The sequence below is a fragment of the Balaenoptera borealis genome (assembly GCF_965194805.1).
Source record: "Balaenoptera borealis genome assembly, chromosome: 3".
Lineage (NCBI taxonomy): Eukaryota > Metazoa > Chordata > Mammalia > Artiodactyla > Balaenopteridae > Balaenoptera > Balaenoptera borealis.
The window spans coordinates 31,222,658-31,247,465 of NC_138866.1; the positions used below are offsets into that span (position 1 = coordinate 31,222,658).

The 24,808-nt window shown below is 35.9% G+C and overlaps 1 protein-coding gene and 1 pseudogene across 2 annotated transcripts in view; one reads left to right on the plus strand and one right to left on the minus strand.

The window, feature by feature from the left end:
- Nucleotides 1-1,962: 1,962 nt before the first annotated feature.
- Nucleotides 1,963-14,094, minus strand: LOC309625182 (disintegrin and metalloproteinase domain-containing protein 21-like). Its single transcript, XM_082384337.1, has one exon. It carries the CDS (start codon nt 11,314-11,316, stop codon nt 9,160-9,162), a length of 2,157 nt encoding a protein of 718 aa, XP_082240463.1. The 5' UTR covers nt 11,317-14,094; the 3' UTR covers nt 1,963-9,159.
- LOC309625179 (disintegrin and metalloproteinase domain-containing protein 20 pseudogene) overlaps nt 13,415-24,808 on the plus strand; it is a 60,801-nt pseudogene continuing 49,407 nt past the window's right edge. Inside the window, exon 1 of the transcript XR_014249419.1 lies at nt 13,415-13,430. The product of XR_014249419.1 is annotated as a disintegrin and metalloproteinase domain-containing protein 20 pseudogene (transcript). The remainder of the gene's footprint in view (nt 13,431-24,808) is intronic.

A 24,808-nucleotide genomic window follows, 5' to 3' on the forward strand; every position in this document is an offset into this window, starting at 1 on the left:
TTAGTTCTAGAAGTTTTCTAGTGGCATCTTTAGGATTTTCTATGTATAGTATCATGTCATTTGCAGTGACAGTTTTACTTCTTCTTTTCTAATTTGGATTCCTTTTTCTTCTCTGATTGCCATGGTTAAGACTTCCAAAACTATGTTGAGTAAGAGTGGCAAAAGTGGGCATCCTTGTCTTGTTCCTGATCTTAGTGGAAATGCTTTCAGTTTTTCACCATTGAGTATGATGTTTCCTGTGGGTTTCTCATATATGGACTTTATTATGTTGAGGTAAGTTCCCTCTATGCCCATTTTCTGGAGACTTTTTATCATAAATTGGTGTTGAATTTTGTGAAAAGCTTTTCTGCATCTATTGAGATGATCATACGGTTTTTATTCCTTAATTTGTTAATATGGTGTTTTACATTGTTTGATTTGCATATATTGAAGAATCCTTGCATTCCTGGGATAAATCCCACTCGATCATGGTGTATGATCCTTATAATGTGTTGTTGGATTCTGTTTGCTAGTATTTTGTTGAGGATTTTTGCATCTATGTTCATCAGTGATACTGGTCTGTAATTTTCTTTTTTTGTTATATCTTTGGTTTTGGTATCAGGGTGATGGTCGCTTTGTAGAATGAGTTTTGGAGTGTTCTTCCCTCTGCAATATTTTGGAACAGTTTGAGAAGGATAGGTGCTGTCTCTTCTCTAAATATTTGATAGAATTCGCCTGTGAAGCCATCTGGTCCTAGACTCTGTTTGTTGGAAGATTTTTAATTACAGTTTCAATTTCATTACTTGTGATATGTGTTTTTGTATTTTCTAATTCTTCCTGGTTCAGTCTTGGAAAATTGTACCTTTCCAAGAATTTGTCCGTTTCTTCGTGGTTGTCCATTTTATTGGCATATAGTTGTTTGTAGTAGTCTATTATAATCCTTTGTATTTCTGCAGTGTCAGTTGTGATTTCTCCTTTTTCATTTCTAATTTCATTGATTTGCATCCTCTCTCTTTTTTTCTTAATGAGTCTGGCTAATAGTTTATCAATTTTGTTTATCTTCTCAAAGAACCAACCTTTAGTTTTTTTGATCTTTGCTATTGTTTTCTTCATTTCTATTTCATTTATTTCTGCTCTGATCTTTATGATTTCTTTCCTTCTACTGACTTTGGGCTTTCTTTGCTCTTCTTTCTCTAGTTGCTTTAGGTGTAAGGTTAGAGATTTTTCTTGTTTCTTGAGGTAAGATTGAATTGCTATAAACTTCCCTCTTAGAACTGCTTTTACTGCATCCCATAGGTTTTGGGTCGTTGTGTTTCTGTTGTCACTTGTTTCTATGTATTTTTTGATTTCCTCTTTGATTTCTTCAGTGATCTCTTGGTTATTTAGTACTGAACCGTTTAGCCTCCATGTATTTGTGTTTTTTACAGTGTTATTTTTTCCTGTAATTGATTTCCAATCTCCTAGCATTTTGATTAGAAAAGATGCTTGATAAAATTTCAATTTCTTAAATTTTCCGAGGCTTGATTTGTGACCCAAGATGTGATCTATCCTGGAGAATGTTCCATGTGCACTTGAGAAGAACGTGTATTCTGCCACTTTTGGATGGAATTTCTTATAAATATCAATTAAATCTATCTGGTGTATTGTGTCATTTAAAGCTTCTGTTTCCCTATTTATCTTCTGTTTGGATGATCTGTCCATTGGTGTAAGTGGGGTGTTAAAGTCCCCCACCTTTACTGTGTTACTGTCAATTTCCCCTTTTATGGTTGTCAGCATTTGCCTTATGTATTGAGGTGCTCCTATGTTGGGTGCATATATATTTATAATTGTCATATCTTCTTCTTGGATCGATCCCTTGATCATTATGTATTGTTCTTCCTTATCTCTTGTAACAGTCTTTATTTTAAAGTCTATTTTATCTGATATGAGTATTGCTACTCCAGCTTTCTTTTGATTTCCATTTGCATGGAATATCTTTTTCCACCCCCCCCTTGCTTTCAGTCTGTATGTGTCCCTAGGTCTGAAGTGGGTCTCTTGTAGGCAACATATATATGGGTCTTGTTTCGTATCTATTCAGCCAGCCTGTGTCTTTTGTTCAGAACATTTACTCCATTTACACTCAAGGTTATTATCGATATGTATGTTCCTATTACCATTTTCTTAATTGTTTTGGGTTTGTTTTTGTGGGTCTTTTTCTTCTTTTGTGTTTCGCACCTGGAGAGGTTCCTTTAGCATTGTTGTAAAGCTGGTTTGGTGATGCTGAATTCTCTTAGCTCTTGCTTGTATGAAAAGCTTTTGATTTCTCCATTGAATCTGAATGAGATCCTTGCTGGGTAGAGTAATCTTGGTTGTAGGTTTTTCTTTTTCATCACTTTAAGTGTATCATACCACTCCCTTGTGGCCTGCAGAGTTTCTGCTGAAAGTTCAACTGATAACCTTATGGGGAGTCCCTTGATTAACCTGATACCATAGATATAGTGGACGTGTGTGATGTTCTGAGGAGTGTCAAGATGATCAAATTATTTTCAAGCTATATTGTGGCAGAGAAGAGAAGGGTTAACATAGACTTGAAGTGAGATTTTGAATGTATACTGCTTTCCATCCTGAGAGAATGCTAACTGGTTTTGAGCTTCCTTCCTGATAGAGACTGAAAATAATGTATCTGTCAGATCAATGGGTATATATCATGTGCCAGATACTGTGCTGATCTCTTCCAGTAAAGTTAATATACCCAGCACACTATGCATGTTTGAGACCTCTACTTGGGTAAGTTTATGGTAATTCACCAAGACTTATTTGATCTTTGCAGCAGAAAAGCAGTAAATTAAATGGGAATGTGATGTGGATCACCACTCTTCAACCTTTAAGTCATTAGTGATCTTCTCTTTTACTCATGATGTATTAGTCCTTCTGTCTTACTATTTTGGCTGGAGGTGCGTGGGTGTGGGGGAAACTTTTAGGTCCTCTTACTCGGTATTTCCTTCCATGATAACTTTTACTCCATAGACCAAAAAACCACTTTGAGGATACTGTCAGCTTCTGAGTTTAGGCACTCAGGACCCAGGGAAATTACCACAGAATGGGTTCATGGGCCCATTGGACCCATTGTGAGATGCCCTTGGATCAGGATTTTATTTCTTACATGGTCTCCTTCATGAGGCATTTTGGGTTCTTTGGTATCTGTGTTAGGTCAGACCTTGCATCTGATAGTCCTAAAAAGATCTGAGTATTCCCTCTTTCCCCGTTGAGTGGTTACTCTGGTACATGTGTATCCACTTGACGAACATGCCCCTTTGGGAAACAAGGTCCTGTTGGGGGAACAAGTTAGGGGAATATTTATTGTATATATATTTGTGATGACATTTCAGGGTCCTTCCTAAAAAATACCTGGTCTCTCCTTTAATTGGCAATAAATAGTCAGTGATATTCTGACTTAGGTCTGAAAACTGGACAAGAGATGCCCATTGCAGAAGTTTCATTAGTCTATTGGTCACCAGCTTTTGATCTTTTTTTGGCTGTGTAAGGTAATAAATGCCCTCATTATCTGCCCAGCTATCTCATCCCTAGGAGAACCAAAATCTATTAGACATAGCATCAAATACACTTATGTCAGGGCCCAATGTTTGCAATTACAGTCTTACTGCCCATTACAGTAATTATGTCCACCATGTTGTTTTTAGTTAAGGGCTGTCTCCTTTTTTCTACTATTATTGTAGGCCATCATATCTGGCCTACAAAGACAGCTACCACTGAGGTCCCAATGATGCCTACTTTCCTCTGACAAGTGAATTTCTTACTGCTTGAGTGAAGATAGTGTCCTCTAGGACCTCCAGATAAACAGGATCAGCAGTGATTTCTCTGGTCATTTGTAATAAATCCATTTCCTAACAAGCCTTCTTCCCTGAATATTCTGACCCCCAAATTCACTTAACTGCCAAAGTAGTTCTAGCATTTCCACCTCAATTATTATGGTCCACCAACATTTCCAAGCCATGAAGATGCAATAATTCCAGCAGCACATGAGGATAAGCTCTGAGCGTCTTTGCAAGAATGTTAAGTCCTAAGAACTTCCTTATTTAAAAGTTTTCCCTATGTAAGGACAACCCTCAGACTGGGAGAAAATATTTGCAAATAAAGCAACTGGCAAGGGATTAATCTCCAAAGTATACAAACAGCTCATGTAGCTCAATATCAAAAAAAGCAAATAACCCAATCAAAAAAATGGGGGGAAGATCTAAATAGGTATTTCTCCAAAGACGACATACAGATGGCCAACAAGCACATGAAAAGATGCTCAACATCACTAATTATTAGAAAATGCAAATCAAAACTACAGTGAGCTATCACCTCCTACACCGCCCGGGGGGAATGTAAATTGGTACAGATGCCATGGAGAACAGTATGGAGGTTTCTTAAAAAACTAAAACTAGAACTGCCATATGACCCAGGAATCCCACTCCTGGGCATATACCCTGAGAAAACCATAATTCGAAAACATACATGCACCCCAATTTTCATTGCAGCACTATTTACAATAGCCAGGACATGGAAGCATCCTAAATAGCCATCAACAGAGGAATGGATAAAGAAGATGTGGTATATATATACAATGGAATGTTACTCAGCAATAAAAAAGAATGAAATAATGCCATTTTCAGCAACATGGATGGACCTAGAGATTGTCATACTGAGTGAAGTAAGTCAGACACAGAAAGACAAATATCATATGATATCACTAATATGTGGAATATAAAAAAGAGGGGGTACAAATGAACTTATTTACAAAATAGAAGTAGAGTCACAGATGTAGAAAACAAACTTATGGTTACCAGGGAATAAGTGTGGGGAGGGATAAATTGGGAGATTGAGATTGACATATAAACAGTATTACATATAAAATAGATAACTAATACGAACCTACTGTATAGCACAGGGAACTCTACTCAATACTCTGTAATGACCTATATGGAAAAAGAATCTAAAAAAAGAGTGGTTATATGTATATGTATAACTGATTCACTTTGCTGTACACCCAAAACTAATACAACATTGTAAATCAACTATACTCCAATTTAAAAAAATTTTTTTAATGAAACATGAATAGAAATAAGAGCATGGGCAATTAGAAGTACTGGAAAAAGATATTTCATTAGGCTAAAATCTATAGCATTCATGGAAGAATGAATGACACATTAATAAAATATTAAAAATTAAAAAAATTTAACAAGTAAAAGCTTTCCCCTATATAATCTTATATTCTATTTCTCCTGATCCAGTATCCTCAGGATATATTCCTATATATATCCTCCTGGCTTCTAATGGCATATATTAGCCAGTTCCCTATGTTCTCTTGAGAAAGGATCCAGTTCCTCTCATACTAAGAACTGTACAGCCCCACTTGGGCCATTTTGAGGACTGACCCTAGTTATAGGTCTAGATGCTATGAGGGGAAATTAAGGACAGATCTTCAGGAGGGCAAGCGTAGTCTTTGGTGAAGCATGGTCTCCAGGCAATGAGAGACTGCTCTCTTCTAGCAAGGGTTAAGGAATGAGTTCTCCTGGCCCAGAGTGTTCAAGAAAACCTCACAATTCAAGTTTTCAAATGCATCCCCTCAGATGTCCTCATCCAAAATCCTAGGATAACAATCCTCTTCTAATAGGACCTTTGATTTTTACATAGGGAAACATGCCAGACATCTAAACCCAGTGATCTTTATAATTCTGCACATTTATGACAAATCTTGGGTATTATTTTCAGTACAGTCTGTAGGATGAGATTCTCTGTAAATATTGTTGTAGAGGTCTTGGGACAGTCACACCACACCCAAGTTTTTTAACCTGAACCTGTAATTTTCTTTCTTCATGGCTTCTTCACTAGTTAACTAACCTCATAATTCTTGCATTTCTAATTCAAATACTAGGACTAATGTATAATCCAGGACACTACTTCTGTCTGTACCTCATCCCAGCACACCACAAGTGAGAGTCTTTATTTACAATGTTGCAGCACACCAGTTTCTACTGGATGGACTATGTGTTCTAGTCGCAATCTAAGTAACTGATCCAATTCTAAAATCTCACATCTTATAGAGCCTTCTTTTAAGGAACACTTCTGGTACCAACTGTTAGAAATGGACCCTGAGACAAGAATTTGAGTATGAGCAGTTTATTTGGGATAAAATTCCAAGATTTGAGTGCATGGTAAAGGAGTGGGAAACTGAGACAGGAAAGGGATAAAAGCAAATCAAGCATACATTAATGGGTGAGTGACCACATGAGCAACTAGGACACAATTCTACTGTGGACTCTCTGAGAGACACTGTCAGATACCTCAGAATTGTCCCATGAGGACTGGGGAAATTGTGAGATTTATTCGCAAAACATTCCTCATTGGTTAAGAGTTGCTTCCAGATGTATTAACTCCTTTTTGCTCCTAGCCTGCTCCATGGATGGGCCAAATACACTCCTGTAAAGTAGGAAGCCACTAGTCTGTATAGGAATCACCATACTACAGAAGATACATATGCATTTAATCCTTGCCTCAGCATCTATTTTCTAGAGAATCTGGGTACAGTATATGATGGTCCACTCTACATCCCCCTGTTCCACCTAAGTTCACTGGCAGCTGCAGGAGACAATTTCCATTCTCTGACAGTTTCCTATTTCAAATGCTGTATCTAATTTCTTTTCCTGACAGCTTTCTCCTACCCCATGGAGGAGTATTCCAAGGTGTGTTTCACATGACTTAGAGAGTCCGCAGGGAATGGCTCCAGTAGCCCACAGTGGAAACTTGCTCATAATATACTTTTTTTGTGCTTCCCAAATAAACTAACTCCACATAAACCCTGGTCTCAGCACATGCTTTTTGGGGAACCCAAATTTAGAGAGTAGGTAAGACTCTATGTTTGTTATAAGGAGGTTAATTTTATCCACTAATCTTGATATAATTGACATACTCAGCCCTAATTAACTCAGCCAACATAAAATAACAATGCAGCTTTTCCTCAAATTAGAAATATTGCAAAAGTTGCAGCTTCTTGTAAAAATTTGCAAGGAAAATAATATGACTCTAACAAATTAACTTTAAAATATAATACAGAATCTTAATTTACCAGTAAAGCAGTGAACAATGACTTATTCAATAAAGTGTATTGGGCTAACTGGCTAGCCATTTGAAAAAACATATGGTTGGATTTCTATTTAATTTCTTATAGCAAAATAAATTCCAAATTTAAGCATGAAAACTGAAGTCAACATAATCCCAGAAAACAAAAAGGATTATCTCAAAGTTATCTCAAGCGAAAATATAAAACCCAGTAAATATAAAAGAACATTAGATTGACACATTTGACTGTAACAAAATTAAAAATTTTTTATACAAAAAACAATTTCAAAAGAGAATGAGTAAATTGGAGCAGCTGCCTTTTGTCTCCATATGAACATGTATACATAAAACACGTGAGTCATTCTCTGATTTACATTCTAAAACTAAACAATCAGTTTGTCTTCTTGGTTCTTGCTTCCCGGTTTCTATGGTCCCACTAGATGTCCTTTTCTTCTCTCTGTCTCTGGGTGATACATTGTTACCATCTATTCCTAGAGTGCATCAAAGGGATGACCACAAAGTGACAGGAGCACACAAGTAGAACACATAACATTTCAAAAGGAAATACTTTTCCAAAGATGTGATGTTTAACCTCTGTTGAGAGAAAAATGGGAGTTTTCCAAGGCAAGGGGGTTGGGAAGGGTAGTAAACAGAATTTTGGGAATGGGAATTGATATACAGATGCGCAGAGGCATGACACAGCCAAGTATATTTAAAACAGAAAATAGCTAGAGGATGCAAAGTGTGCAAAGCATAATGGAAAATGATATAAAAAAGGTTATTTCAGTTGACAAAGAGTGGCATTTAGAAGTTATCTGGACCATCTACAGAAGGTATCTGATTTAGAAATGTGTTTTCAAGAGACAAGACTTCCAGAAATACTGAGAATAGACTGAGGAGATGATAAATTGGGGACAAAAAGATGGCGATGGACAAGTACAAAGGGAGCATTATAAATACACATTTTAGATATTCAAAGTTCAATTTTGAACAAGAACTACAGTAGTTTTAAAAAGAAGACAAAAGTATCAAGATTATTTTTACATTTCCTAATTAACTTCATGCAATTAATAATCCATTCAAACATTTATTGTGTACTAGGCATATTCTAGGTATTGGGACTCAACAGTCAGCAAAAACAGTTAAAACAACCCTGCCCTCAGGGAGATTATATTCTGGTATTCAAAGAAAATACTCCCAAGAGGATACCCAAACTGCCAAATTAAGGCAAAGGGTTAGAGCAGACAAGCTTGGCTGGGAAGCTGAGGGAACAGGGTCAGGAGTTTTTGTTAAACAATTTGTTTATACTTTAACAAGAAATCATTCCTTTCTCTCTTTTGGTTATCAAATAACCCCAAGAGGTTGTGTGGGAAAGCGTTATTATTATCCGTCTTTTCAGATTTTGTTAGAAAATGTAAGTGATTTTTCCAACTTTATTACATCTCTTTTCATAGCAGTAGGTACTGTCACTACACGGAATCCTGTCCTGCATATATACGTCTTCTGGGCACTGATGAGATGTCCCATCACACCACTAAGGAAGGTCACATTCATTGACCTGATGTCTACAGAGTTCCCCTGATGGCATGAACTGCATTGCAGTCTTTGCTTGTTCTATGCATTTCACTGGGAAAATATTTCCATGATTCCAAATCTTAGTCCCAATCAAAATCACATAAGTACCCAAATGCTGATAAATGAATCCACTATGTTGACAACAACAAATACATCCTCTGCACACTTTGGGAATGAAAAGAGGCAAGACTCACCCCTGGGGCCTCAGATGTCTGTGCCCTGCCTTTTCTATGAGTCATATTTGTGCTCAAGAAACACAAAGAGGACTAACTTAGGGGGAAATGAGCTTTATTTGCTGCTTACAACAATGAACAGTAGATAGGAAAATGTTAGGAATTACCTTTGTTTGATGGCAATATTTCTGATACTGACAGAAGGCAAAGTCTCTGCATTTTTCTGTAAACTGTCAGAAATGTGCTCAGTTTCATGCATGTAGGAATATTTCTACTGCCAATAGACTAAACTTAATAATGTATAGGCTATTAAATTTTAGGCATGTTCTTAATCAGAAGAGTGAGTCTTAGTCTTCTTGGATCCAAAATGTTTTCGAAGGTATATAAATACAGCAGGTAAAAGTAAAAGCAAAACAGATGAACTAAGAGTCACAACTAGTGGCAAGAAAACTCTTCTGGCAGATGCTGGGCCACTGTCAACACTACCTCCATTGCCTCTGTGTAGGCAATAGGGCGGGGACCACCCATAGCCGCAGTGGCAGTGATGTTTGTTATTGCAGATCCCCTTCATGTTGCAGGTCTCAGGGAAACAGACTTGTGACAGGAGAGACAGATTGACACACTTCTTGTGTATGCAGATATTTCCTGGACCACACATGGTACCATCTTTCACTTCACCAACATCAGGTGTATTCATCCCTAAGTGATAGTCGATACTCCAGCAGGTGACACCATTGATGTGAGTGTACTGCAAAGTTGAGTGATCTCTCAGGTGGGGAATGTCTCCCACATTCTCACACTGAACTCTCCCACAAAAGCTATCTGAAGTATGACATTTTAGGTATGTTGTGCCATTTATACCACAGTGGCCAAAACGGTTTCCCTGGGAGTTGATTTCTTTATAGCAACTCTGAGATGCACTCTTTGCACCTTCACCAAAAATCTCCCTGCACTGTTCATCATGCTTATTACATCTCTTTTGATAGCAGTAGGCACCATCACTACAGGGAATCCCGTCCTGCACATATACATCTTCTGGGCACTGATGAGATGTCCCATTGCACCACTCTGGAAGGTCACATTCATTGACCTGATGTCTACAGAGTTCCCCTGATGGCATGAACTTGCAGTCCTTGCAACAAAGCCCAAAAGCACAAGTAGCCCCAGGCCTCAGAGTGCAGTTCAACAGACAACAGGGATCTTGTTCACACTGCTTTATAGATCCACAGTCACACTTCTCTTCTCCTTCAATCACACCATTCCCACAGCGCTTCAGCATAAAGACTGCCCCTGGAATTGGAGGATTGTGCAGACATGATCCCTGGTTTAAAGTAGTCTTTGTAAAATCTGCATAACTACAGTTCGTGAATCTCTCTGCTGGCACTCTGATAGCATTCATGATGCAAGCACTTTGCCCACACAAACAGAATTCTTCATCATGTTGCATACCCAGAGTATGACCTAACTCGTGAGCTACGGTGAGGGCAAAAACAGACCAGGGGTCTCCTTTGAAATTATTAACTCCACAGTCAAGAGGAGGACGACATATTCCTGCCACATAGGCTATACCGAGGACACTTATAAATGAATTTTTAATGAAAATATGTGCAGCATCATACTGTAGCTGGGAAAGACTGATTTGTTTCCACTGAGAGAAATTCTCCAGAACCTGTTCTATGCTTATCATTGGGAAAACATTTTCATGATTCCAAATCTCAATCCCAGTCAAAATCACGTAAGTACCCAACTGCTGATAAATGGAATCCACTATGTTGACAACAACAAATACATTCTCCTGCACCTTTGAGAAATTACTTTGAGAATAAATGAAGAAATTGTGATCTACCACCACAACCAGCTCCAGAAACCATAAATGGGCCCACCAGTTATAAGTAGAATTTTGTTTCAGAGTTGATTTCTCAGCCTCTTCAAATTCCAACTGTTGGTGTGCTGCTTTATTTGTTAAGCCACATCTCATAGGTGAGAATTCTGCCTCATTAGTGTTTATCTTATAAACCAGGTGTTCAAATGTAGTAGAGTGCCTGATGGGCTGGATTTCATAAGTAAGGTCATTTATCTGCAGCATTCCTTGAAAGCCCCCAGCACAAGTACTGAGGGAAACCAGGGACTCGGGGATCCCCTCCACATAACCATGAAAATAGCAGTCATTAGGAACAAAAGGATGATCCTGGCGAAGGGCGTGCTCTTCCGTGTAGGTGAACACTGGGAGGGGTCTGGAGACCAAAATCTTCTTAACCCTCATGTGGACAACATGTCTTCGGCCCCCAAACTGCAGGCTGTAGGAGAGCCAGCCTGGAGCATTTGCACCTCTGCCCCTGTTGGTAACCTTCAAGGGGATCACCACATCTGGGGAGCTGAGGCTTTGTGAGCGCCTAGCCTGGGAGAGGCCAGAAGGGAACAGAGACACCTCAAGCCAGAGCAGTACAACAACTCTCATGGACACCCTGGCCTCACCAATCACCATTATGGAGCCATCTGTTCAGAGAAAAACAATGTGAGGCAATGCTGATCTGGCTTCTCCCTCTGAGCTGACCTTTAAGGATCTGTGTCCTGCCAGAGTTACACCATCAGAGCTGCAGTGCTGAAAGTGAAAATAAAAAGAAGGGTGGGGATTGTGGTGGGATTGGGTAAGAAAAGTAGGAGAGAAAGAATTTGAATGAGGAAATACTGATTAATGAATCAAGAAAAAGCTTTGGATTTGCTTTCAGTAAATGGGGGGTGTGAAGTTAGAGGGGGCATAGATAAGACGATATTGGCCATATTGATAGTTGATAGTTGTTGGAGTTGGATGATAGGTACTCGGGTTTTCATTATACAATTATCTCAATACAAATAGGTGGTATAAAAATCTCCACAATAAAAAGTTAAAGCAAAACTAAAGAAACTTCAGAGTACAGTGACTCTATATCTTAATTTGTCCAAGACTATGTTGGTTTATGCCTGCTGTCCTTGCATAACTATTGACACCTTCCCCTGTCAAAACTGGAGAGGTCAGAAACAATTACAACAATTTTTATGTCAATTTGCATCAGTCTTATGATTTACTTTAGACTTTCTTTATCTCAAGTTATCTACTTGTCTCCTTGCTATATTCTCGTTCATTCATAACTCTATGGGACTGCAAGGTCATTGAATGCAGGATTTATGATTTTAACTCATTTTAGTAGCCCCTATAAGACCTAGTATACTTCTCTCTACAGTGAAAAATGGAAAAGGGAGGAGGGGTGGTGAAGTACTTGGGTTGTAGATGAATGCCACTTAAAATGTATTCATATTTGAATATAATTTTTATAAGAGAAAAAAATCATAAAAACTGACATATTCTAAAGGAATTAGGAGGACAAGGTTGTTCTCTCCAGGTACCTATAGGAGAATACCAAAGACAGGAGGAAATGACTTATGAAGGGATAATGAGAATTCATGAAATTTAAAGGCTTGGGAAAAGGAACTCTGTCTTCTTGGGGCAAAGACATCAGAGTGCCTGGTATTTTAGGATTGCAAGGGAAAATTCCCAATATCTGCTCAAATATATTTACCAACAGTTTTTGAAAGTGAAGAATTTCTGTACCTGGCATACAGTCTGACTGGCAACGTTCATTAATTTGTTTCCTAATTCATTAAGCAATTATTTATATGTCTGGAGCATACAAAGTATAGGATATTTTTCTAGATACTAGGGAAATAAAAATATAGAGCATTAAACAAATTATCAACTGAGTGAAGAAAGATGTGGCAGGAGCAAGAATAAGCTTTAGAGGGATCTATAACATTGTATTCAATATTTATATATTATATGCCCTCTTCTTTGGCCGAGGAGAGTGTCCATAGACAACATCATAGTCTCAGCTAAGTGACAAAAAAAGGCTAAAAAGCAATGAGCCTGTGGAAAAACAGACAAATCATCAGATTATTATAATAGGATCTGAACCAGATTAATCTGAGGCTAATAAAGGTAATGATTCAGGGATCCTTATTGTATAGACCTCCATAAACACCTGGGAGGTGCTTAGTAATGCAGTTTATGAGAGTCATCAATATAAAAGTGTTCAAAATTAGTTACTACACAAGAAAATTTGAAGTGCCCTGAAATATTACAGCTCATATGTTAAAGACTTGATGTTTCCTGAATTTCAATAATTTATGTAATTTTTTATTGTATTACCAATAACAAGATGTAAAGCTGAATTTTTTCTAAACTGTCAATAATAAAGAATAAATTTTGATCGAATATGCTAGGGATAGGCAATTAACTTTCTGTTCTCTCCAGAGAAAATATAACAAAATAATACTTATAAGGGAGGCAATTAAAGAGAAAGCAATTATAAAACCAGGAAAACATAGAAGTGTGTCAGGAAGTTAATATAAGTATTGGGTTTTTTAATTTTTGTGATGTTACAGTATTTTCAAACTTTTAAAATTTATTGTTTGTTGTGATTTCTTCTTCATGCTAAATAAATGTTCATTTTTGTACTTATTGTAATTTTCTATTCTTTTTCTTAAAGTGGCCTCTCCTCTTGTAGATGCTTCAGGCTCAAAAATTTGATTTCATACATGACTGTGATAAATGTACTGACAAAGGTAAGTTCAGTTTCTTATGAGTAAACATAGGAAGAGCAACAAAGCCAAGCTAATCTGAGAAGTCTTGCATGGGAGATATGAAAATGAAGATGCCTGACCCAGTACCAGTCATCTCCTGGACTCTAAATCCATTTCTAGTCAATACTTCTTTTACCCTGATTCAAATTCCTCTATATCATTCCTCCATACAACTTCCCCTTTATTTCTGCAGTCTTCACTTGATGAAATAGAGATAGAGAGAGAGAGCCAAAATCAATCCTCAACCTCTTCACAAAGCTCTCTACACATACTTACCTTATTAAACTTGAGCTTCCACAGAATTTACTGCTTGCCCTAAAGCTCACTCTAGAGAAACCCAAATCACAGAAGTCATATGTGCTTTATGGTTCACAGGCTGGGTTCCTGTTTTCCTCATCGCACAAAGTCAAATCCAAACCATTTATGCAGCTGCGTTCAACTACAGTAAGTTTTAACCTTCCTTTCTCATTCTTCCATCAACCACTCCCTATAATTCTTGCAAAAATTTCAAGGACTTTGACACCTGATAGAATTATTCTCTGTCAAAAACGCTGCCTTCATCATAACTAATGGTAGCAAGTATATAGACAACCCATCTGAAAACCAGGAGGGTTTTTCAATGAAGTTTTTTTTATTTTTGTATTTGTTTTTTAAGTCAAGTTTTTTTTTTTATAAATTGAAGTATAGTTGATTTACAATATTGTGTTAATTTCAGGTGTACAGCAAAGTGATTCAGATAGATAGATAATTTCGGATTATTTTCCATTGTAGGTTATTAGTGGATCTTGAATATAATTCCCTGTACTATACAGTAAATCATTGTTGCTTATCTATTTTATGTAGAGTAGTTTGTATCTATTAATTCCATACTCCTAATTTATCCCTCCCCATTCCCATTCCCCTTTGGTAAACATAAGTTTGTGTTCCTTCTGTGAGTCTGTTTCTGTTTTGTATATAGATTCATTTGTATTATTTTTTAGATTCCACTCATAAATGATATCATATAATATTTGACTTTCTCTGTCTGTTTTACTTCACTAAATATAATATTCTCTAAGTCTATCCATGTTGCCTCAAATGGCAGTATTTCATTCTTTTTATATTTGAGTAATATTCATATATATATATATCATCCTCTTAAGCCGACTGTCTGTTGATGGGCCCTTGTGTTGTTACCATGTCTTGCATATTGTAAATACTGCTGCTACGAACATTGGGGTGCATGTATATTTTCGAATTGATGTTCGCGTCTTTTCTGGATATATACTTAGGAGTGGGATTGCAGGATCACGTGGTAGTTCTATTTTTAGTTTTTAAAGGAACCTCCATACTCTTTTACGTAGTGGCTACACCTAGTTACATTCCCACCAACGGTGTAGGAGTGTTCCATTTTCTTCACACCTTCTCCAGCATTTTTTATTTGCAGCCATTCTGACAGGTGTGAGGTGATATCTCATTGTGGTTTTGATTTACATTTCTCTAATAATTAGCGATGTTGAGCATCTTTTCATGTGCCTGTTGGCCATCCATATGTCTTCTTTGGAAAAATGCCTATTTAGGTCTTCTGCCCATTTTTTGATTGGGTTGTATGAAATGTTTATATATTTTGGATATTAACCCCTTTCTGGTTACATCATTTGCAAATATTTCCTCCCATTCAGTTGGTTGTCTTCTCATTTTGTTGATGGTTTCCTCTGCTGTGCAAAAGCTTTTAAGTTCAATTAGGTCTCATTTGTTTACTTTCACTTTTGTTTCCTTGCCTGATGAGAGAGATCAAAAAAAATATTGCTATGACTTATGTCAAAGAGTGTTCTGCCTGTTTTCTTCTACAGGTTTTATGGTTTCAGGTCTTATATTTAGATCTTTTTTTAAAATAGAAGTATAATTGATTTACATTATTATATTTGTTTCAATGTTTGTGCAGGTGTACAGCATAGTGATTCAGTATTTTGCAGATTATACTCCCTTATAGGTTATTACAAGGTAATTGCTATAATTTCCTGTGCTATACAATCTACCCTTGTTTCTTATCTATTTCATACATAGTAGTTTGTATCTGTTAATACCCGTAATTTGTTCTTCCCTCTTCCTCTCCCCTTTGTTAACCACTAGTTTTTTTCTATATCTGTGAGTCTGTTTCTGTTTGGCATATACATTCATTTGTACTATTTTTTAGATTCCACATATAGGTAATATCATACAGTATGTCTTTCTCTGTCTTATTTCGTTAAGCAGAATATTCTCTAGATCCCTGTCACAATTTCATTAACACAATTTCATTTCAATGTCACAATTTCATTCTTTTTCATGGCTGAGTAATATTTCATTCTATGTATATACCATATCTTCTTTATCCATTAGTCTGTGTTTGGGCACTTGGGTGGCTATTTTAAATAGTGCTGTTATGAACATTGGATTGCATGTATCTTTTTGAGTTATTGTGTTCATTCATTCTGAATATATACCCAGGAGTGGGATTGCTGGATGATATCGTAGTTCTATTTTCAGTTTCTTAAGGAACCTCCATACTGTTTTCCATAGTGGCTGAACCAATTTAGATTCCCACCAACAGTGTAGGAGGGTTCCATCTTCTCTGCACCCTTTCCAGAATTTTTTATCTGTGGTCTTTTTGATGATAGCCATTTTGAGAGGTATGAGGTGATAGCTCATTCTTGTTTTGATTTGTATTTCCCTGATGATTAGCAATGTTGAGCAACTTTTCATGTGCCTGTTAGCCATCTGTATGTCTTCTTTGGAAGAATGTCTATTCAGATCTTCTGCCCATTTGTTTGTTTTCTTGATAATGAGTTGTATGAACTGTTTATATATTTTGGATATTAACCCCTTATCAATCACAGCATTTGCAAATATTTTCACCCATTCAGGTTTTTTTAATGGTTTTATGTTTATGGTTTCCTTTGCTGTGCAAAAGCTGTTAAGTTTAATTAGGTCCCATTTGTTTCTTGTTGCTTTTTTTTTTTTGCCTTAGGAGATGAATCCAAAAATATATTGCTACGATTTATGTCGAAGAGTGTTCTGCCTATGTTCTCTTCTAGGAGTTTTATGGTTTCAGGTCTTACATTTAGATCTTCAAACTATTTTGAGTTTGTTTTTATATATATGGTGTGAGTAAATGTTCTAATCTCATTGTTTTACATGTAGCTGTCCAATTTTCCTAGCACCACTTGTTGAAGAGACTGTCTTTTCTCCATTCTATATTCTTGCCTCCTTTGTCATAGATAAATTGACAATAGGTTTGTGAATTTATTTGGGGGATCTCTATTCTGTTCCACTGATCTCTATGTCTGTTTTTGTGCCAGTACCATGATGTTTTGATTAATGTAGCTTTGTAGTATAGTCTGAAGTCAGGGAGCCTGATTCCTCCAGATCCATTTTTCTTTCTCAGGATTGATTTGGCTATTCTGGGTCTTTTGGGTTTCCATACAAATTTAAAATTTTTTGTTCTAGTTCTGTGAAAAATGTTATGGGTATTTGGATAGGGATTACATTAAATCTGTAGATTGCTTTGGGTAGTATGACCATTTTAACCATATCAGTTTGTCCAATCTAAGAGCAAAGGATGTTTTTCCATCTCTTTGAATTATCTTCACTTTTCTTTATCATTGTTTTCTAGTTTCCAGAGTATAGATCTTTCACCTCCTTGGCGAACTTTATTCCTAAGTTTTTTATTCTTTTTTTGATGGGATATAAAATGAGATGGTTTTTTACTTTCTCTCTCTGATATTTCATTGCTAGGGCATAGAAACAACAGATTTCTGTATATTAACATTGTATCCTGCCACCTTGCTGAATTCATTTATTAGTTCCAAGAGTTTTTTGGTGGAAACTTTCAAGTTTTCTGTATAATGTATCATGTCATCTGGAAATAGTGACAGTTTTAGCTCTTCCCCTCCAATTTGGTTATCTTCTGTTTGTTTGCTGTGGCTAGGACTTCCAGTACTGTGTTAAGTGGCAAGAGTGGGCATCCTTGTCTTGTCCCTGAATCTAGTGGGAAGGCTTTCAGCTTTCCATCATTGAGTATGATGTTGGCTGTGGGTTTGCTGTAAATGGCCTTTATTATGTTGAGATATATTCCCAATATACCAACTTTGGTGGGAATTTTGATCATGAATGGATGTTGAATTTTGTCAAATGGTTTTTCAGAATCTATTGAGATGATCGTGTGATTTTTTAATCCCTCCTTTTGTTAATGTCATGTGTCACATTGATATGAGAATGTTAAATCATCTTGTGACCCTGGAACAAAACCAACTTGATCATGGTATATGATCCTTTTTATATATTGTTGGATTTGGTTTACTAATATTTTTTTTTTAAGTTTTTTTTTTTCTGCAGTTGCATTATTTATTTATTTATTTATTTATTTATGTTTGGCTGTGTTGGGTCTTCGTTTCTGTGCGAGGGCTTTCTCTAGTTGTGGCAAGTGGGGGGCCACTCTTCATCACGGTGCGCGGGCCTCTCACTGTCGCGGCCTCTCTTGTTGCGGAGCACAGGCTCCAGATGCGCAGGCTCAGTAGTTGTGGCTCACGGGCCTAGTTGCTCTGCGGCATGTGGGATCTTCCCAGACCAGGGTTCGAACCCGCGTCCCCTGCATTGGCAGGCAGACTCTCAACCACTGCGCCAGCAGGGAAGCCCGGTTTACTAATATTTTGTTGAGGATTTTTGCATCTATATACATCAATGAAATTAGCATGTTATTTTTATTTTTTGTAGTGTTTGTTTTTGGAATCAGGGTAATGGCAGTCTTGTAGATTGAATTTGGGAGTCTTTCCTCCTCTTCAACTTTTGGGAATAGTTTGAGAAGGATAGGTATTAGCTCTTCTTTATTTGTTTGCTAGAATTCCTCTGTGTGGATATGGTCCTGGACTTTTGTTTGCTGGACATATTTAATTACAAAATCAGCTTCACTTCTAAGTATTGGTCTGTTCAAATTATCTGTTTCTTCTTGATTCAGTCTTGGCAAGTTGTATGTCTCTAGAAATTTGTCCATATCTTCTAGGTTGTTCAACTTGTTGGCATATAACTGTTCATAGAACTCAGTTATATTTTTTTGTATCTCTGTGGTATTGGTTGTTATATTTCTTCTTTCGTTTCTTATTTTGTTTATTTGGGTCTCTCTTTTTTTTCTTAATGAGCCTGGCAAAGGGCTTATCAATTTCCTTTTCTTTTCAAAAAGCCAGTTCTTGGTTTTATTGATCTTTTCCATTGTTTTTTGTTTGTTTGTTTTTTTGTTTGTTTTGGTCTCTATTTCATTTATTTCCTCTCTGATCTTTATTATTTCCTTCCTTGTGCTGACTTTGGCCTTCGTTTTTTCTTCTTTTCTAATTCCTTTAGATGGTAGATTAGGTTGCTTATTTGAGATTTTTCTTGTTTCTTGTGGTAACCTGGTATCACTATAAACTTGCCTTTTCAAAATGCTTTTGCTGCATTCCATAGATTTTTGAAAGTTGTGGTTTTATTTTCATTTGTCTTGAGGTGTTTTCTGAATCTATTTCATTTATTCATTGACACATTGTATTTTTAGCAGCATGTTTTTTAGTTTTTATGTGTTTGTGTTTTTCCCATTTTTCTTTCTGTAATTGATTTTTAGTTTCATACCACTGTGCTTGGAAAAAGTGCTCGATATAATTTCTATCCTCTTAAATTTGTTGAGACTTGTTTTGTGGTCTAGTATGTGATCTGTCCTGAAGAATGGTCTATGTGCACTTGAAAAGAATGTGTATTCTGCTGGTTTTCAACATAATGTCTTGTTGATATCTATCAAGTCCAGATGATCTATTGTGTCATTTAAGACCACTGTTTACATATTGATATTCTGTCTGGATGATCTGTCCCTTGATGTAAATGGATTGTTTAACTCCTCTACTATTATTGTGTTATTGTCATTTTCTCCATTTACGTCTGTTAATATTTGCTTTATGTGTTTAGGTACCCCTGTATTGAGTGCATATATGTTAATGGGTGTAATATCTCTTGTATTGATCCTTTTATCATAATATAATGCCCTTCTTTGTCTTTTTTATAACCTAGTTTTATAGTCTATTTCATCTGATATAATTATTTCTATCCCCACTTTCTTGTCATAACTGCATGAAATATGTTTTCCATCCCCTCACTTTAGATCTGTGTGTGTCTTTAGCCCTGGCATGTATCTCTTGTAGGCAGCATATTGAAGGGTATTCTTTTCTATTTTTTATCCAATCAGCCACCCTATGTCTTTTGATAGGAGCATTTAGTCCATTGATATTTAAAGTAACTATTGATAGATATGTACTAATTGCCATCTTATTACTTGTTTTCCAGTTGTTTTTGTAGTTCTTCTGTTTGTTTCTTCTTCTTTTTGTTTCCACTATTGTGGTTTTATCATTTTCTTTAATAGTATGCTTGGGTTCCTTTCTTTTTTATATTGTGTATCTATTGTAGGTTTCTGTTTTGTGGTTCCACGTGGTTCATATGTGTTGATCCATAATTGTATCCACTTCTTTTAAAGTGATAGTCATTCAAGTCCAAAAGCATTATAAAAGACTTACATTTTTTACTCCCTTTCCTCACATTTTGGGTTTTCAAAATCATATTTTACATCTTCATGCTTAACCCTTAACTATTTTATTATAGTTATAGTTGCTTATATAATTTTTTTCTTTTAATCTACGTACTAGCTTATTTAAGCAATCTTTAAGCCTTGCTATATATCTGCCTTTCCTAGAGGGATTTCCCCTTTCCTCTAGATTCTTACTGCTATTTCCATTTGGAGAAGACCCTTCAGCATTCATTTTAGGGTAAGTTTACTATTGATGAATTTATTAAGTTTTTGCCTGTCTGAAAATTCTTTCTCTCTCCTTCTATTCTAAACAATAATCTTGCTGGATAGAGTATACTAGTTTGCAGGTTTTTCTCTTTCAGTAGTTTGAATATATCATGCCACTACCTTCTGGCCCACAAAGTTTCTGTAGAGAAATCATCTGATAGCCTCCTGTGGGTTCCCTTGTAACTGATTCTTTGTTTTTCTCTTGCTGCCTTTGGAATCGTCTCTTTTACTTTTGCCATTTTAATTATGATATGCCTTGGTGTGGGTCTGTTTGGGTTCATCTTGTTTGTGCTGGATATCTGTTTTATTCTTTAGGTTTGGGAAGATTTCAGCTTTTATTAGTGAAATACATTTTCGATTCCCTTCTCTCTCTTCTTCTTCTTCTGGAACCCTTATAATGCGAATGTTGGCACACTTAACGTTATCTCAAAGATGTCGTAGATTGCTTTTATTTTTCCATTTGTCTTTCTGTTTGCTGTTCTGATTGGGTGAGTACCATTATTCTATCTTCCAGATCACTTATGTATTCTTATTTTTCACTTAGTCTGCTATTCATTTATTTCAGATATTAAATTATCTATTTTTTAATTTTAAGAGTTAATTTGAGAAAATATCAGTTTAAATCAAGGAACATTCAATTAATATTTTTTATTATTATACAATTTTAAAAGGCTACTTTTCATTTAAAGTTATTACAAAATATTGGCTATATTCCCTGGGTTGTACAGTACATCCTTGAACCTATCTTGCACTGAATAGTTTGTACCTCACACATCCCCATCCCTATATTTCCCTTCTATCCATCCTACACTGGTAATCACTAGTTTGTTCTCTATATCTGTGAGTCTGCTTCTCATATGTAATATTAACTAGTTTGTTGTGTTTTTAGATTCCATATATAAGTGATATCATACAGTATACATCTTTCTCTGTGTGACTTATTTCACTTAGCGTAAAGCCCTTGAAGTCCATGCATGTTGCTGCAAATGGCAAAATTTCATTCTTTTTTTATGGCTGAGTAATATTACATTGTATGTATATACCACATCTTCTTTATCCATTCATCTGTTGATGGACACACAGGTTGTTTCCATGTCTTGGCAATTGTAAATAATGCTGCTATGAACAATGGGGCACATGTATCTTTTTGAATTAGTGTTTGTGGTTGTTTTTTGGATATATACCAAGGAGTGAAATTCCTGGGTCATATGGTTATTCTATTTTTAGTTTTTTGAGAAACTTCATACTGTTTTCACAGTGGTTGCACCAACATACATTCCTACCAACAGTGTATGAGTGTTCCCTTTTTTCCACATGCTCGCCAACATTAGTTACTTGTCTTCTTTTTGATGATATCCATTCTGACTAGTATGAGGTGATATCATTGTGGTTTTGATTTGCATTTCCCTGGTGATGAGCAATGTTGAGCATCTTTTCATGTGTCTGTGGCCATCTGCATTTCCTTTTTGGAAAGACGTCTATTCAGTTCTCTACCCATTTTTAAATTGGGTTGTTTGGTTTTTTGATGTTGAGTTGTATGAGCTGTTTATATACATTGGATACTAATCCCTTATCAGTCATATCATTTGCAAATATTTTCACCCATTCAATATGTTGTCTTTTTGGTTTTACTTAATCTAATTTTTATTTTATAGTAGAGTATAGTTGATTTACATTGTTGTGTTAGTTACAGGTGTACAGCAAAGTGATTCATTTATACATATACATATATCAATTCTTTTTCAGATTCTTTTCCCATATAGGTTATTACAGAATATTGAGTAGAGTTCCCTGTGCTATACAGTAGGTCCCTGTTGATTATGTATTGTATATATAATAGTGTGTATGTATTATGTATTTTATGTATAATAGTGTGTATTAATATGTTAATCCCAAACTCCTAATTTATTGCCCTCCTGGTTTCCTCTTTGGTAATCATAAATTTGTTTTCAAAGTCTGTGAGTCTGTTTCTGTTTTGTAAATAAGTTCATTTGTATCCATTTTTTTAGATTCCACATATAAGTGATATCATATGATATTTGTCTTTCTCTGCCTGACTTACTTCACTTAGTATGATAAACTCGAAGTCCATCCATGTTGCTGCAAATGGCATTATTTCATTCACTTTTATGGCTATATTCCATTGTATATATGTGCAACGTCTTCTTTATCCATTCCTCTGTTGGTGGACATTTGGGTTTCTTCCATGTCTTGGCTATTATAAATAGTGCTGCAATGAACATTGGGGTGCATGTATGTTTTCAAAATATGGTTTTCTCCAGATATATGCCCAGGAGTGGGATTGCTGTATCATATGGTAGTTTTAGTTTTAGTTTTTAAAGGAACCTCCATAGTGTTCTCCATAATGGTTTTACCAATTTACATTGCCACCAACAGTGTAGGAGGGTTCCCTTTTCTCCACACCCTCTCCAAAATTTATTGTTTGTAGTTTTTTTGATGATGGCCTTTCTGACTGGTGTGAAGTGATACCTCACTGTAGTTTTGATTTGCATTTCTCTAGCAATTAGTGATGTTGAGCATCTGTTCATGTGGCTGTTAGTCATCTATATGTTTTCTTTGGAGAAATGTCTATTTAGGTCTTCCACCCATTTTTGATTGGGTTGTTTGGTTTTTTTTGATATTGAGTTGCATGAGCTGTTTGTATATTTTTTTTGGAGATTAACCTTGTTGGTTGCTATGTTTGCAAATATTTTCTTCCATTCTGAGGATTGTCTTTTTATTTTGTGTAGGTTTTCCTTTGCTGTGCAAAATGTTTGAAGTTTAGTTAGGTGCCATTTGTTCATTTTTGGTTTTATTTTCATTACTCTAGGAGGTGGATTCAAAAAGATATTGCTGTGATTTATGTCAAAGAGTATTCTGCTTATGTTTTCCTCAAACAGTTTTGTAATATCCGGCCTTACCTTTAGGTCTTTAATCCATTTTGACTTTATTTTTGTGTATGGTGTTAGAGAATGTTCTAGTTTCATTCTTTTACATGTAGCTGTCTAGTTTTCCCAGCACCACTTATTGAACAGACTGTCTTTTCACCTATATATATTCTTTTTTCAAAAATTTTTTATTGGAGTATAGTTGATTTACAATGTTGTGTTAGTTTCAGGTGTACAGCAAAGTGAATCAGTTATACATATACATATATCCACTATTTTTTAGATTCTTTTCCCATATAGTCCATTAAAGAGTACTGAGTAGAGTTCCCTGCTATACAGTAGGTCCCATTTGTCATGTATTTTATATATAATAGTGTGTATATGTCAATCCCAATTTTCCAATTTATCCCTCCCCCCTTACTCCCTGGTAACCATAAGTTTATTTTCTACATCTGTAACTCTATTTCTGTTTTGTAGATAAGTTCATTTGTACCCCTTTTTTTAGATTCCACATATAAGTGATATCATATAATATTTGTCTTTCTCTACTTACTTCACTCAGTATGACAATCCCTAGGTCCATCTATGTTGCTGCAAATGGCATTATTTCGTTCATTTTTATGGCTGAGTAATATTCCATTGTAAATATGTACCACATCTTCTTTTTCCATTCCTCTGTTGATGGACATTTAGGTTGCTTCCATGTCTTGGCTATTGTAAATAGTGCTGCAATGAACATTTGGGTGCACGTACTATTTCGAATTATGGTTTTCTCTGAATATGTGCCCAGGAGTGGGATTGCTGGATCATATGATAGTTCTATTTTTAGTTTTTTAAAGAACCTCAGTACTGTTCACCATAGTGTCTGTACCAATTTACATTCCCACTAATAGTGTAAGAGGGTTCCTTTTTCTCCACACCCTCTCCAGCATTTATTGTTTGCAGTCTTTCTGATGATGACCATTCTGACTGGTGTGAGGTGATACCTCATTGTACTTTTGATTTGCATTTCTCTAATAATTAGTGATGTTGAGCATCTTTTCATGTGCTTTTAAAAACTATCTGTATGTCTTCTTTGGTGAAATGTCTATTTAGATCTTCCACCCATTTTTTGATTTGGTTGTTTGGGGTTTTTTTGATATTGAGCTGCATGAGCTGTTTGTATATTTTGGAGATTAATCCCTTGTTGGTTGCTTCATTTGCAAATATTTTCTCCCATTCTGAGGGTTGTCTTTTCATTTTGTTTATGGTTTCCTTTGCTGTGCAAAAACTTTTAAGGTTAATTAGGTCCCATTTTTTTATGTGTGTTTTTATTTTCACTACTCTAGAGGTGGATTGAAAAAGATCTTGCTGTGATTTATATCAAACAGTCTTCTGCCTATGTTTTCCCCTAAGAGTTTTATAGTATCTGGCCTTACATTTAGGTTTTTCATCCATTTTGCGTTTATTTTTGTGTATGGTGTCAAGGAGTGTTCTAATTTCATTTGTTTACATTTAGTCCAGTTTTCTCAGCACCACTTATTGAAGAGACTGTCTTTTCTCCATTGTATATTCTTGCCTCCTTTGTCATAGTTTAGGTGACTATAGGTGTGTGGATTTATCTCTGGGCTTTCTATCCTGTTCCATTGATCTATATTTCTGTT

Coding starts and splice junctions, on each gene's coding strand:
- LOC309625182 (XM_082384337.1), bottom strand. CDS start 11,316: ATGGTGATTGGTGAGGCCAGGGTGTCCATGAGAGTTGTTGTACTGCTC.